Source organism: Vigna unguiculata, chromosome 11 (assembly GCF_037176805.1).
Source record: "Vigna unguiculata cultivar grain cowpea cultivar isolate G323 ecotype 2 chromosome 11, ASM3717680v1, whole genome shotgun sequence".
Classification (NCBI taxonomy): Eukaryota; Viridiplantae; Streptophyta; class Magnoliopsida; order Fabales; family Fabaceae; genus Vigna; species Vigna unguiculata.
The window spans coordinates 26115612-26128636 of record NC_140802.1 but is presented as its reverse complement, the minus strand read 5'-3'; the positions used below and the strand labels follow the sequence as shown (position 1 = coordinate 26128636).

At 34.2% G+C, this 13025-nt stretch overlaps 1 protein-coding gene across 4 annotated transcripts; it reads left to right on the top strand.

Annotated features, from left to right (window-relative positions):
• Positions 1–3915: 3915 nt before the first annotated feature.
• LOC114169104 (G-type lectin S-receptor-like serine/threonine-protein kinase SD1-1) lies at positions 3916–12790 on the top strand. 4 transcript variants are annotated; one of them, XM_085669097.1, is made up of 7 exons: positions 3916–5446; positions 5593–5709; positions 6475–6620; positions 11328–11538; positions 11657–11894; positions 11975–12122; positions 12213–12790. In XM_085669097.1, the coding sequence occupies exons 1-7, from the start codon at positions 4630–4632 to the stop codon at positions 12501–12503; spliced, it is 1968 nt and encodes a 655-aa protein (XP_085525223.1). In that variant the 5' UTR covers positions 3916–4629; the 3' UTR covers positions 12504–12790. The 4 variants fall into 4 exon arrangements, with proteins under 4 accessions (XP_085525223.1, XP_085525222.1, XP_085525224.1 ...); XM_085669096.1 differs by having other exon boundaries at positions 5590–5709; XM_085669098.1 differs by having other exon boundaries at positions 5426–5446; positions 6480–6620.
• The last annotated feature ends 235 nt before the right edge of the window (positions 12791–13025 follow it).

Here is a 13025-nt window from a genome sequence, read left to right as displayed (position 1 = left end):
AGGTCTCAACTAGAGGCTCATGGAATTACGCCCTAACCACATACAATTCATGCTTCCAGTAACCAATATAGAATCCTTCATCATGCCATAACCATGTCACTTTGATAACTAACCATCCCATTCAAGTCACATACCAAGATCATATCAAACTTATCATTCACAACCCATGAACCATATCACTCATGCATATTTGTGTTTTTCATGCTATTAACATAATAATCCAATCGAACATGTGTCAACCATACTAGAACAAAGATTTCATGCATATCCATATGTTTCATACTTTGAATGGAACTAGTCAAGTAAATCAAGCAATCAACAACTACAACAATAGAAATATACGATCCCCCAAACTCACTACTATCAATCTCGCTCAAACCAGCAACTCTCGCTCAGCGAGAGAGATCCCTCGCTCAAGCTAAAAGCTCTCGCTTGGCAAGTTCTAGAGTAGTGAGCACCTCGAATTCTCACTCAAGCTAGCCCATCTCGCTCAGGCAAGAGGCCTTCGCTCAGGCGACAACTCAAAACAGAGGAGAGGGCGAGCCACTGTTAACCTCGCTTAGGCGAGAGCTCCTCGTTTAGGCGAGAGCTCCTCGTTTGGGCGAAAGATACACTCGCCTAGTCGAGTTTAACAGGTCTCTCCTATTTTTCACGCGAGTAACATTCCAAAACACAGTAAAGACATACCCAACTCAGATTTCATGCACACAAGACATCAATAAGGCATTTAAAACACGATTCACCAATAAAATCAGCCAGATGGTACAAAACTCAAGGAACCCTAGCTTCCATTACCTGGAAAGGGCTAGTCCAAGTGACTCGTATACCCAACAGTGAGCACCACAGCTCCGGGGACAACTTAGTGAGCTGGAAAAACAACAAAACAGAACAGAACAGGGTTATTGAGGTGAGTCCCCAAGGAAATACGAAAATAAAGCTAGAAGGGAACTACTATGAGCCCAGAAGCAACTTACATGGAGTGGAAAAGTTTGAGCTTGCTTGGAGAGGATAAGGAATTAAACCCTAGCAAAGAAGCGTTGATGTTCTAAGAGAGAATGAAGAGGACAAATTTTTGAAAGTGAGAGGAATGAGAGGGTGCTAGCTGGTTTAGAGTCCTTGCCTCCTTATGGGCCAGCCCTAGGTCCAACCGATTTGGGCAGCCCCTTTAAATTAGGGCAGAATAAAGTAGTGGACCTTACATTCTTAATCATAAAAGTTGTTTCTATGTTTTTTTATGTGTTTATCTTTTAAAAACTCATTTTTACTATAAAAATATTTTTCTTATATTTTTCTATTTTGTTTACTTTTTTATTTAAAAAAAATGTTTAGTTATGTTATATTATATATTTAAATTAGTTGTTTAGGAAATAAGAAAAATAAGATTATTATTACTAAAAATTATTTTTATTTTATTTTATGTATTATTTAGTCACCCAGACAAAATTGGGTGTTGAAAATAATCAATAGGTAAATATTGTGTAAAATGTTGAATTTATCTACAAATTATAATCGGTAAGTAATGTCCATTCACTACAACAATTTATAGTTTAGACCACACTAAAATAGACAACGGCTAAATAAATGTAGCCTAAACATATAATAAACAACATTTTCATAAATGATGTATAAATATCATGAAAGTCCATGATTATATAATTGTTGCTTTAAACTATGTGGGCAAAACTAGTAAAAATGTGGTCTAAAAACATAGGTAAGATATAAAATCAACATGTAAAATTGTTGTTTATTGTGAGAATTTTAAGCAACGGTTTTAAAAATATTGTCATACTAAAAATCGTTGTCTATTACCTATAGCTACACTCACCTATACCACGCCTAAAAAATTGTGGTCTAATCTTTAGACCACGGTTTTTATAATTTATATCATAATTTTATGTTGTTGTCTAAAGTGATTTTTGTTGTAGTGATTTGTAATGATTGGTAGATAAATCATAATTTTCTTGTAGCATATTGAAAATGAGATGTATTGATTATCAAGAGAAGAAATTCAGAATTAAGAAAGAATAAGTTCACCTTAAAAGTACAGACAGCATATTAGGAATAAAGCCTTACAACAAAATAAATCCTTAATAACACTATATAAGAAGAGAAGTGTGGAAAGAGTGGGTACAATATATAAGAACATAACCTCCTCAACTTTCTTTCCGAACCTAACTCAGACATTGGATTTTTTGTCACTCCCACGTTACTTAGCTCATAATATATAAAAAATAAATTTGTTTAAACGCAGCAAAAGTATTTTTTATTTTATTTTATTTATATTATACTATTTATAATCAGCTTTTGTTGGTTAAACCGACACTTGAATATGATTATGTAATAAAAATATTATTTTAGTTTTTATTTGTATTTTCCAATATTTTGCTAAATAGTTATTATTACTTCTTTTATTTTTCAATTTTTAGCATCAGTCTAACATCTATTTGACCATCTCTAATTTTTTTTTTTTTGTTTTATCACGTTATAGAGTCGTTTGATGGATGCAAATAGGACCCGAATAGATCTCATTTCAAGCGGACGCTTATTTATGGCAGCTAGTTGGAGTGACTCTTGTAGTAAGTAGTGCATAAAGTTTATCTCAAGAGCTAAATATACATATAAGCATAAACGTCACTGAGATAAGAAAAATAGGTAATATTCACAAGGTACAGGTGGAAGAACATTGTGTGTTGAGGTGTAAACAACTAGTGTTAGTTTTCAGAGATAGGATATTTAGAAAAATCGTACAATAAAATATTGTAACAATATGGCTCAAATGTATCATTTCCACATGCCTTTGTAATAAAAACTTCACATTTTACATCACAGAGATAGGACATAATGTCGGGTCGATGTAGCTTTGGTTATAAATCCTTGTTCTGAAGAAACGGCACCTCACCATAGTCCTATTGAGTGACCACCTGAACCCCTAGATTAGTTATATAGCTTCTATACATAATAAGATTGTAAGATTAACCAAGTAGGTAAGTTATTAGAACAAAAATGTCATAATTATTTTACTAAAGACAGATAAAGATTATACAACTCAAAAACAAAAGGAATATCTAACACTGATAATCCATGGAATCACTCCATAATTTGTTTTCAGACCTCAACATTTCTAAGGAAGAAAGCAGAATTTGCATAAAGAATTTTGTGAGTTCCTTCACAAATAGGCAAGGATGAAAAAACGTAATTGTTCCTTTAGAGATTAAGAAAAAAGAGTCAAGAAAACATTAAAGAGGTTGTGCCAGAATTCTAAGAGGTTGCACCAATCATGATATTTTGTTATGAATGAGGGTACAAGTGTGAGCAGTGCAAGGGTCCCTCTAAAAGGCACATGCCAGGCGCCACTATCTCCAGCTCACACACACTAAATCATTCTTAGTTTTCTCAACTACTTCACTCTGCACACAAATTCATTATGCAATATTAATTTTTCATTCTTATTGTTGGGATGTCCCTCTCTATATTCACTCACATTTACGAAGTACGCATAAGAGCAGCTACTCAAAACCTAGACTATTTTCCTGAGGTTAACCTTTGGCATAGTTGTTCCGTAAAAATATATACGTTTTATTTCTTGTGTAAATCTACCGTAAAATATCATATATTTTACATCTAGTATATCTATGTTGTCATGTGGCCTAATTTGATCATAAAAATAGATATACTAAACCTCTCTTGTTTTAGTGCGAACGTTATATTATTTCCTGATTTTAAAAAAATAGATATTTATTTCAGAATATTTTCAAAGACATGTGCTAGCCATTGAACATATACTATTTATGATAGATAGGTGAGTTGTGGACCAATATCGCAAGTTGTTCCTCGTATACACATCAAAATTGTTGAACTTTCTATCTTAGTCTTGTATAGAAGTCTCGTCTAGTTATTTAAACACCGGAGAGTGAATGAGAACAATTGACAATACTAGACACTGTGGTCCTTCTAGCCACATTGTGCGAAAGTGAAGCAAAGAAAACCCGTAGAACAAGAAATACAGGAGTCCACAGAAAATTCTACTGAAAATCATAGAACATTTTCATTGAGGTTATTGTCACTCATTGTCAAGAACCAAACCACTGTCTAATAAATTTTTATGAATTCAGTTTTCTTAGTCTTCAGCGTGAGCTCTAACTCTCAGGCTTAGTACTCAATGAAGTTCATTCTTCTTACTCTGATGAGTCTCATACTTGTATTTTTTATCCCTTCTCTTGTTTCCGCAGTAGAAAGCGCATCATCCATTTCGCAGTACCAGTCCCTCAGTTATGGAAAGACCGTAGTTTCTTACCCACTTGGAACCTTTGAGTTTGGTTTCTTCAATCTTGGAAACCCCAACAAAATCTATCTCGGGATTCGGTATAAGAATATTCCGATTCAAAACGTTGTTTGGGTTGCAAACGGTGCCAGTCCTATCAATGATTCCTCCGCCATCTTGAAACTAAACAGTTCTGGCAACTTGGTCCTTACACACAACAACATGGTTGTTTGGTGCACTAGTTCTGTAAACTATGCACAGAATCCGGTTGCAGTGCTTTTGGACTCTGGTAATCTTGTAATAAGGGATCAGGTGAGGCAAATGCAGATGCATACTTGTGGCAAAGCTTTGATTACCCTTCTAATACAATGTTATCTGGAATGAAGATTGGATGGAACATCAAAAGAAATCTTTCTACTCGTCTCGTAGCTTGGAAGAGTTACGATGATCCAACACCAGGAGACTTATCATGGGGCATTAAACTGTATCCTTATCCTGATACCTATATCATGAAGGGAACCAAAAAGTTCTACAGAGTTGGACCATGGAATGGATTGCGCTTCAGTGGCCAGCCAGATCTACGGCCTAATAAGTTTTACAGTTTTGAGTATGTCTCCAACAAGGAAGAGGTTTATTACACATGGACCATCACGACTACAGGCCTAATATCAACTGTGGTCATTAACCAAACCTTGCAACAACGTCCTCGTTATGTGTGGCTAAAGGGTAGTGAATCATGGCAACCTTATTCAACCATGCCAGCAGACATCTGTGACAAATATGGCTTATGTGGAGCCAATGCATATTGCTCCCCTTCTGGATCACCAATGTGTAAATGCTTAAAAGGGTTCGAGCCAAAGTCTCCTAAAAACTGGAACGTAACGGGGTGGTCTCAAGGATGTGTTCTTAAACATGCTTTGAATTGCAAGAATGATGGGTTTGTCCTTGTGGAAGGCTTGAAAGTACCGGATACCGAACATACCTTTGTGGATAAGAGTATTGATCTAGCGCAATGCTCAAGGACGTGCTTCAATAATTGTTCCTGCAGGGCATATACAAATTATAATATTAGTGGATCAGGAAGTGGTTGCGTGATGTGGTTTGGTGATTTAATTGACATCATACGGTATTCAAATGCTACATATGGGCAGAATTTATATATCCGGGTGCCAAAGTCAGAATTAGGTAACTGCTTCGTTCACTTTTCCAGCTACACCTTTTCTTGTTTTTCTGATCACAGTTTCAATTTGTCTTTGGGAATTTATGTTTGGACCTTGAAAAAGGAATTTACCAGTTGTTATTTTGTTTGATCAAATTCAACCGTCAAGAAGATGCTATCGACACACCGAGGAAGTATAAAATAATACTTGTAAGCAGCATCACTGTGGCTTCAGGGATGCTTTCACTTGGTATTTATTTCATCTGCAGGTTCAGGAGGAACAGTAATGGTAAAGCAATTTTCCTTTTCTCTAACTCAAAAATAGGCTTAATAGTTCATTGTACTGGATTTGTGGAAGCAGAAAATGTGTAAAATGAAAAAGTAAAAGTGAATCCACTGAATTAAAATATCTGATAAATTTAATAAAAGAGATGGGAAATTATATATATATATAGAACAGTAAAAGATAAATTTAAAAGAAATATTATAGTATAATGCAAATCGTAGAAAAATATATAAATCTTAAAATAAAAGTATTAAAATGTCATTAAAATTCTAGAACATCATAAAAAAGTCAAAAATAGAAAAAAATCAAAAATATTCTATATAAATTCTAGCGAGTAATTTCTAGAATAATCTATGGTTTATACATATCCATATACACAAAAATTTGAAGTATGAAAGACAACATCTAATATAGTCACTCACAATTACAAAATATACTACTTCCGACTCTATTACTTTCACATTCTATTTGTACATTTTCTTTATCTCATCAACCGTTCCTTTCAACACCTCAAATAGTAACAAGTGAATTAACATTCATGTGAATATTTTGTTTGATGACCCATTGGAATGGTCAACCAATTTTGTTCCCTTTGGTAGTTTTCGATTTTAAAAACTTATACCAGTTAAAGAAGAAAAGCACAACATTATCATTTCTTTTTATCTGAACAAATGTAATGTCTTTTTTCTGCATAAATGAATATAATATGTATCTTAGTTAGTTTAATTTTCTTTCCATAAATTTCTAATTAATTCTATTCTTTTTTAGAAAAGTCAAAGCCAAAAAATAACTTTGAAACATATGTGGACGATTTGGATCTCCCATTATTCGATTTGTCAGCAATTACATCTGCCACTGATAACTTCTCAGAGATGAACCAAATTGGAGAAGGTGGTTTCGGACCTGTATATCGGGTAATTCAATGTTTCCTTTTGGCGAATTTCAATACTAGAATAATATTAGAGAATTATTGATACTATAAATCAAATTGTTGGAAACAAAAACAACTAGAGAATAATTTTAAAAGAGTTTCTACTCGGTGTTAAGTAAACTTAAATATGAGAGTTACTATGTGCGGCAAAGTTTATTAGTTGTTATATTTTGATAATTTAGACTCTAGTATGTTATGTCTAGGATGTTAATGGTCATTATAGTGTCATGTTTTGTAACAATTGGAGACATTATGGCTTGGAGATGAAAAGCCAAAATGTTAGTCATATAAATTGTAATGTTTTATTTACATAAAATACACAAGAAAAGTCAATCATATTATTCATCAAAAGTTTGTTTTGCTAAAAAGTAATATCAGAGCAGTTAACTTGAATGTTTGAGTGAAAAAAAGAGAGTGAGAAAAGGCTAGTATAATAAAAGGTGTATCCTTGCCCAAGTTGACGAAGGTGATCAATTATGACAATTCGAGTCTTAAGATGAAAGCTCTCCATGGCTCCCAAGAAAATTGGAAGGTGGTGGAAAATGGTCAAGTAGAACCAAAAAGCACCACGAATTGGTCAAATGGCCATATGAATTCATTACAAAAAGTGCGTATAAATGACAATGCAACCTTGTACATCCTAAACCAAGCTGCAGAGATGTCCGACTTTAGAAGACTGAAAATCCAAAACTTTCAAAAGAAATGTGGGACTTAGTGGAAAAGGTGTATAGGGAAGATGACCAAGTGGAGTAGGTGAGAGGCTTAAAAAACTCATAAGAGAGTTGCAAAGCATGACACTGAATCAGACTAAGGGAGTAGCTAAGTACATTACTCGGGTTGAAACGTGACAAACCAACTTGACAAAAACAGACATGCGTTGCCTGCTAGCCAAATTGTGAAGAAGATTTTGAGGTCGTTGAACAACAACTTCGAGAATGTGATGTGCACGATTAAGGAGTCCAAGGACCTATAACGCTCACGATTGAAGTCCTTGTCAGATCCCTTGAGGTGCACGAGCAACAAAAGAAGAAGAAGAAGGTGGAGTATTTTGAACACGCACTTTAGTGAAAACCAAAAATCAAAGAGGAGAAGGCATGTCACTTAGAAAACTTAAAGTATACGAAAAGGCTTGGGAGGTGGAGGTCGTGGAGGACACGAGGAAGAAATGGTCACGATGGCCAAGGTCGTGGAGGATAGGAGGAAGAGAGAAGGCAATCTAGCCAAAAAAATTGGTAGGGACAAAGAGGTTGATTGAGAGGCGGTCAATCAAGCACCTCAAACATTGAGTGCTTCAAATGTGGTAAACACGATCAATATTCAAATGATTGTAAAGCAGACAAATTTTACAATTGTGGCAAGGTCGGTCACTTTGAAAAAAGAGTGTTGATCTCAAAATAGGAAAGATGAGGCAACCAACTCTCTCATAGAGAAAGTCAAAGAAAATGAGGTCAATGTGTTGATGATGTCACATAGCTCGAGGACTGATCTCAAATTTATCAACATTTTCGACAAAACAACTAGCTATTAAACTTGGTATTGCAACCAAGTTATTCAATCAACTCGATGTGGTACCTTGACACAAGAGCGACCAACCATGAGTGTTTCCAAGACCTTCCTAAGGTTGATGCTAGACATATGGCCTTTGGGGCAGATTCAAAGAATGTAGTAATAGCTTAGGAATAATTTGATACTCAAAGAAGGATGGTTGAGTTAGAGAGATTTTGAGATGTACCGATCTCAAAAGTAATATTCTTAACATGGGGCAACTAATGGAGAAGGGTCACTCGATTTTAATGAAAAATCAAGTATTGCAATTGAAGGACAATTAGGATGTTTGACTACCTGAGTACAAATGAGGGAAACCGGATGTAAAAACTAGATTTGAAGATTGTCCTTGAGTTGCTTCAAACTTAATGTGGAATATGAAACAATGATGCGCACTTTAAGTTTGGCCACCTAGACTTTGGTGGACTGACCGAGATGGTGAAGTTTAGTGAAGAATGTGTACTCGATACACAGTCGAGGATAATATTCATGAGAAGTGTCAAGAACCAAGCAAGGGAGCAACTCGGTCTAATACATACTAATGTGTCTGGATTGATTACCCCTAGTGGTAAAAGGTATTTTGTTTGTTTGTTGACAATTTTTCAAGAAAATCAGGGGTATACTTCTTGAAAGAAACATTTAAAGTGTTTGAGACATTCAAGAAATTCAAAGTGATGGTTTTAAAGGAGACAGGCAATCATATTAAAGTTGTTCGGTCTGATAGGGAAAGAGGATTCATGTCAGTCATGTTTGTGAAGTATTATGAAGAGCATGGCATAAAAAGACTTTTAACAACACCATACTCACCACAACACAATGGAGTAATGGAAAGGAAGAATTGAACAATTCTATCTATGGTTCTAACAATGTTGAAAAGTAAGAATATGCCGATGAAATTATGGGAAGAAGTCGTGCAATGTGCTATTTATGTGCAGAATAGGTGTCCACATGTAGAGTTGAATAAAAATACACCACAAGAAATATGAAGTGGATAGATGTCGAGTGTGTCTCATCTCAATGTGTTCGACAACATGGCATATGGTCGCATATTGACTCCATAAATAACAAAACTTGAAGACAAGTGAAAGAAGCTTGTGTTTCTTCGATGTGATGAGAATGATAAAGCTTACCAAATATTTTACCCAATAAACTAGAAGGTGCTAGTAAGACGATGGTGAAAGACTAGCACGTCAATTGTTATACCACCAACTATAGCAAATTTGGAAACTGATGATGAGGATGAACCACGATTGTCTAGAATGTAGACTTTGTAAGATTATTGTGAGTCTACTGAAGAAGTATATATATTCTTTGTCTTTTGGCAGATATACAGAACATAACTTTTGAAAAGACTATTCAAGATGGGAAATGGCATGTTTTAATGGATAATGAGATACGTGCAATGGAGCACAACAACATGTGGGAGTTGTCTGATCTCCCAAAAAAATCTTGGCCCATAGGTATAAAAAAGGAAGATGAACGCTAAAGGTGAGATAGACGATACAAAGCCTGACTTGTTGCAAAATATTTATAAACAGAATGAGGGAGTAGACTATGTTGAGGTGTTTTCACCAATCATAAGAATGGTGACTATTTAGCTACTAATTTTATTAGCAAGTTAGTATAGATGGTCGATATTTCAAATGAGCGTGAAATCGACATTTTTGAACGGAGTCTTGAAGAAAGAAGTTTATATTGAACAACCACTCGGGTATATGAGAAAGGAGAATAAAAGAAAGTGTTGAGATTGAAGAAGGCAATATATGGACTCAAACAAGCTCCTCGAGTGTGGAATGATGGCATTGATACTTACTTCAAGAAGAACAAATACGAACAATGTTCGTATGAACATGTCCTATACATAAAGAAACATGAAGGTAATGTAATGTTCACTTCTCTTTCGATAATGATATTATTTTCATGGGAAACAATCTAAATATGATTCAGAAGTTCAAAAGTGTCATTGAAAAAGAATTTGAAATGATTGACTTGAGACATATGAAGTATTTTCTCATTCAAAGTCAAACAAATTGAGACCGATATTCTTTTGTCTCAAGAAAGGTATGTCGAAGATATCTTGAGCATGTTCAAGATGACAACCTATTACCTAATTTCAACCCCAATGGAACCGTGAACAAACCTCTCAAATTTTGATGGTAGAGACCACATAGATGCTCGTAAGTATCGAAGTTTTCTTGTCAGCCTTTGTTACTTAACAAGTACAAGGTCGGACTTACAACTAAGCATTGGAATAGTAAGTCGATATATGGACTTGTCGAGCTACACACAATGGAAAATGCTGAAAAGGATATTGAGGTATGTTCGGGGAAAATATCACTCGCTTATACTACATTAGGTCAAACAACTACCGACTAGTAGGGTACTTAGACAATTGTATATAGATGTAGATGATCAGAAAAGCATATTCAGTTATATATTTCTCATGGGCAACATGATGTTAAGTTGGCTCTCAAAGCAGCAACCCTGAAGTTGTCAACATGTGAAGCCGAGTATGTAGAAACATCATTGAGTTTTTGTCATGAAGTATGGCTTATAATTCTTCTATGAAAATTGGAGTAGAAACAAGAAAGTGAGACTATAATTCTAGTATATAACAAGTCAGCCATTGAGTTGGCCAAGAACCTAGTCAACCATGAGAGGAGCAAGCATATTGATGTTAGATTTCGTTTCATCCGAGAACAAGTGAAGGAAGGTAGTGTGGAGATGGAGCTCATGGGAAGTCGAGATCAAATTGCAAAATTATTTACAAAGCCATTACTAGTTTGTGATTCAATAACTACAAAAGTTGATCATAATGAAGGATGGAAGAAGCATTGAAGTTTACAGGGGCATTTTATTAGGTAAACTTAAATCTGGGAGTTACTATGTATGGTAGATTTCATGATGAGTAGTTATAATTTTATGTTTTAGGAGAGCAAAATTCTGGACTTTAGTGTGTTATGTTTGGGATGTTAATGATCATTATAGTGTCATGATTTGTAATAATTGGAGACATTATATCTTTGAGATGAAAAGCCAAAATGTAAATCCTATAAGTTGTAATATCTTGTTTACATGAAATACATAAGAAAAATGAATCATTAAAATTTTGTTTTGCTAACACTTAGATGAATGTGATTTGCAGGGAAAATTATTCAGTGGACTCGAGATTGCTGTAAAGAGACTTTCAAAGAATTCAGGACAAGGAATAACCGAGTTTGTAAATGAAGTCAAACTAATTGTAAAACTTCAGCACAGGAATCTTGTAAAACTTCTAGGTTGTTGCATTCAGAACCAAGAAAAAGTATTGGTTTATGAATACATGTCTAATGGCAGCCTAGATTACTTCATTTTTGGTATATAATATCATTTTTGGTATAGAATATCAACATCTCTTATTTTAACACTTACTAGAGAGAAGATTCACAAGCATGAATATCTATTTATTAATGAAATATTTGTTGTGAAACGCAGATCATGCCAAAGGTAAATCACTTGATTGGAAAAAGCGTTTCAACATAATTTGTGGACTTGCTAGAGGACTTACGTATCTTCATGAAGATTCTCGACTAAGAATCATCCATAGAGACCTCAAAGCGAGTAATGTTCTTCTAGATGAGGATTTTAATCCAAAAATATCAGATTTTGGATTGGCTAAAACTGTTGGAAGAGAGGAGATTGAAGGAAACACAAATATGATAGTTGGAACATTGTGAGTGTGAATGTTTAGGAACCTTTTTCATTTACAGACAATTCATGCAAATTTGATCTTTCTTCAATGGTTAATTTCAGTGGGTACATGGCACCAGAATATGCTATTGATGGACAGTTTTCAGTAAAATCTGATGTATTCAGCTTTGGTGTTATACTGTTGGAGATAATATGTGGGAGGAAAAATAGAAAACCATATCGTGGGAATCAATATAACCTTGTTGATCATGTAAGCACTTTACTAATTATTATTTTGTTCATCTTATACGATATTTACATTAATTGTTTTAATTGTAACAATTATGTTGTTTGTATATAGGTATGGACGCGGTGGAAATTTGGAAAGACTTTGGAAATAATTGATCCAAACATTAAGGACTCATTTATTGAATTAGAAATTTTACGTTTCATCCATATTGGGCTATTGTGTGTGCAACAATATCCAGAGGATAGGCCTACAATGAGTTCAGTGGTTTTAATGTTGGGAACTGAGATGGATTTGGATGAACCTAAAAGGCCAGGCATTTTCAGTAAGAATGACTCTGTGGAAGCAAGTTCAAGCTCAAGTAGTTCAACCAATGCCATGACCATAACCCTAAGTGCTCGGTGAAAATCAATAACATTGTTGCACATAATTCCTTCGAATATAAACTCTTGACTTGTTATCAACAAATTTCCATACTGACTTATCCTACAATAATCCTGAGGGCATCTTTGTCTTGAGGTTATAATAGCTTTGAATTAACCATTGCATAATAATAATGTTGATAAGAATTATAATAATTTTGTTTTATTTTGAGTGCATCTTTGTCTTGAGGTTATAATAGATTTGAAAACCATTGTATAAAAGTATTCTCACAATGTGTTCATTATAATTGTAATAATTTAATCTTTGAATCTTGACATTCTTCACTGGTTTTATCATTATCTCAACTGAATGAGTCTTCTTATATAATGTTGTGCTTCTATTTTGACTTGTGATAAATATAACTGGAAATAATGTACTATAATATATATATATATATATATATATATATATATATATATATATATATATTACAGAGAGACAAATTTTAGTTGCATGAAGTAAGTGTTTTATTTGATTATGATAAATTCTTTTTATATATTATAT

What these genes read in the sequence shown, in the direction of transcription:
- LOC114169104 (XM_085669096.1), top strand. Translation starts at nt 4,630, where the DNA reads ATGTTATCTGGAATGAAGATTGGATGGAACATCAAAAGAAATCTTTCT. An exon ending in GTTTCGGACCTGTATATCGG is followed by an intron (nt 6,621 to 11,327) that starts GTAATTCAATGT and finishes TGTGATTTGCAG; the next exon opens with GGAAAATTATTCAGTGGACT. An exon ending in AATATAACCTTGTTGATCAT is followed by an intron (nt 12,123 to 12,212) that starts GTAAGCACTTTA and finishes GTTTGTATATAG; the next exon opens with GTATGGACGCGGTGGAAATT.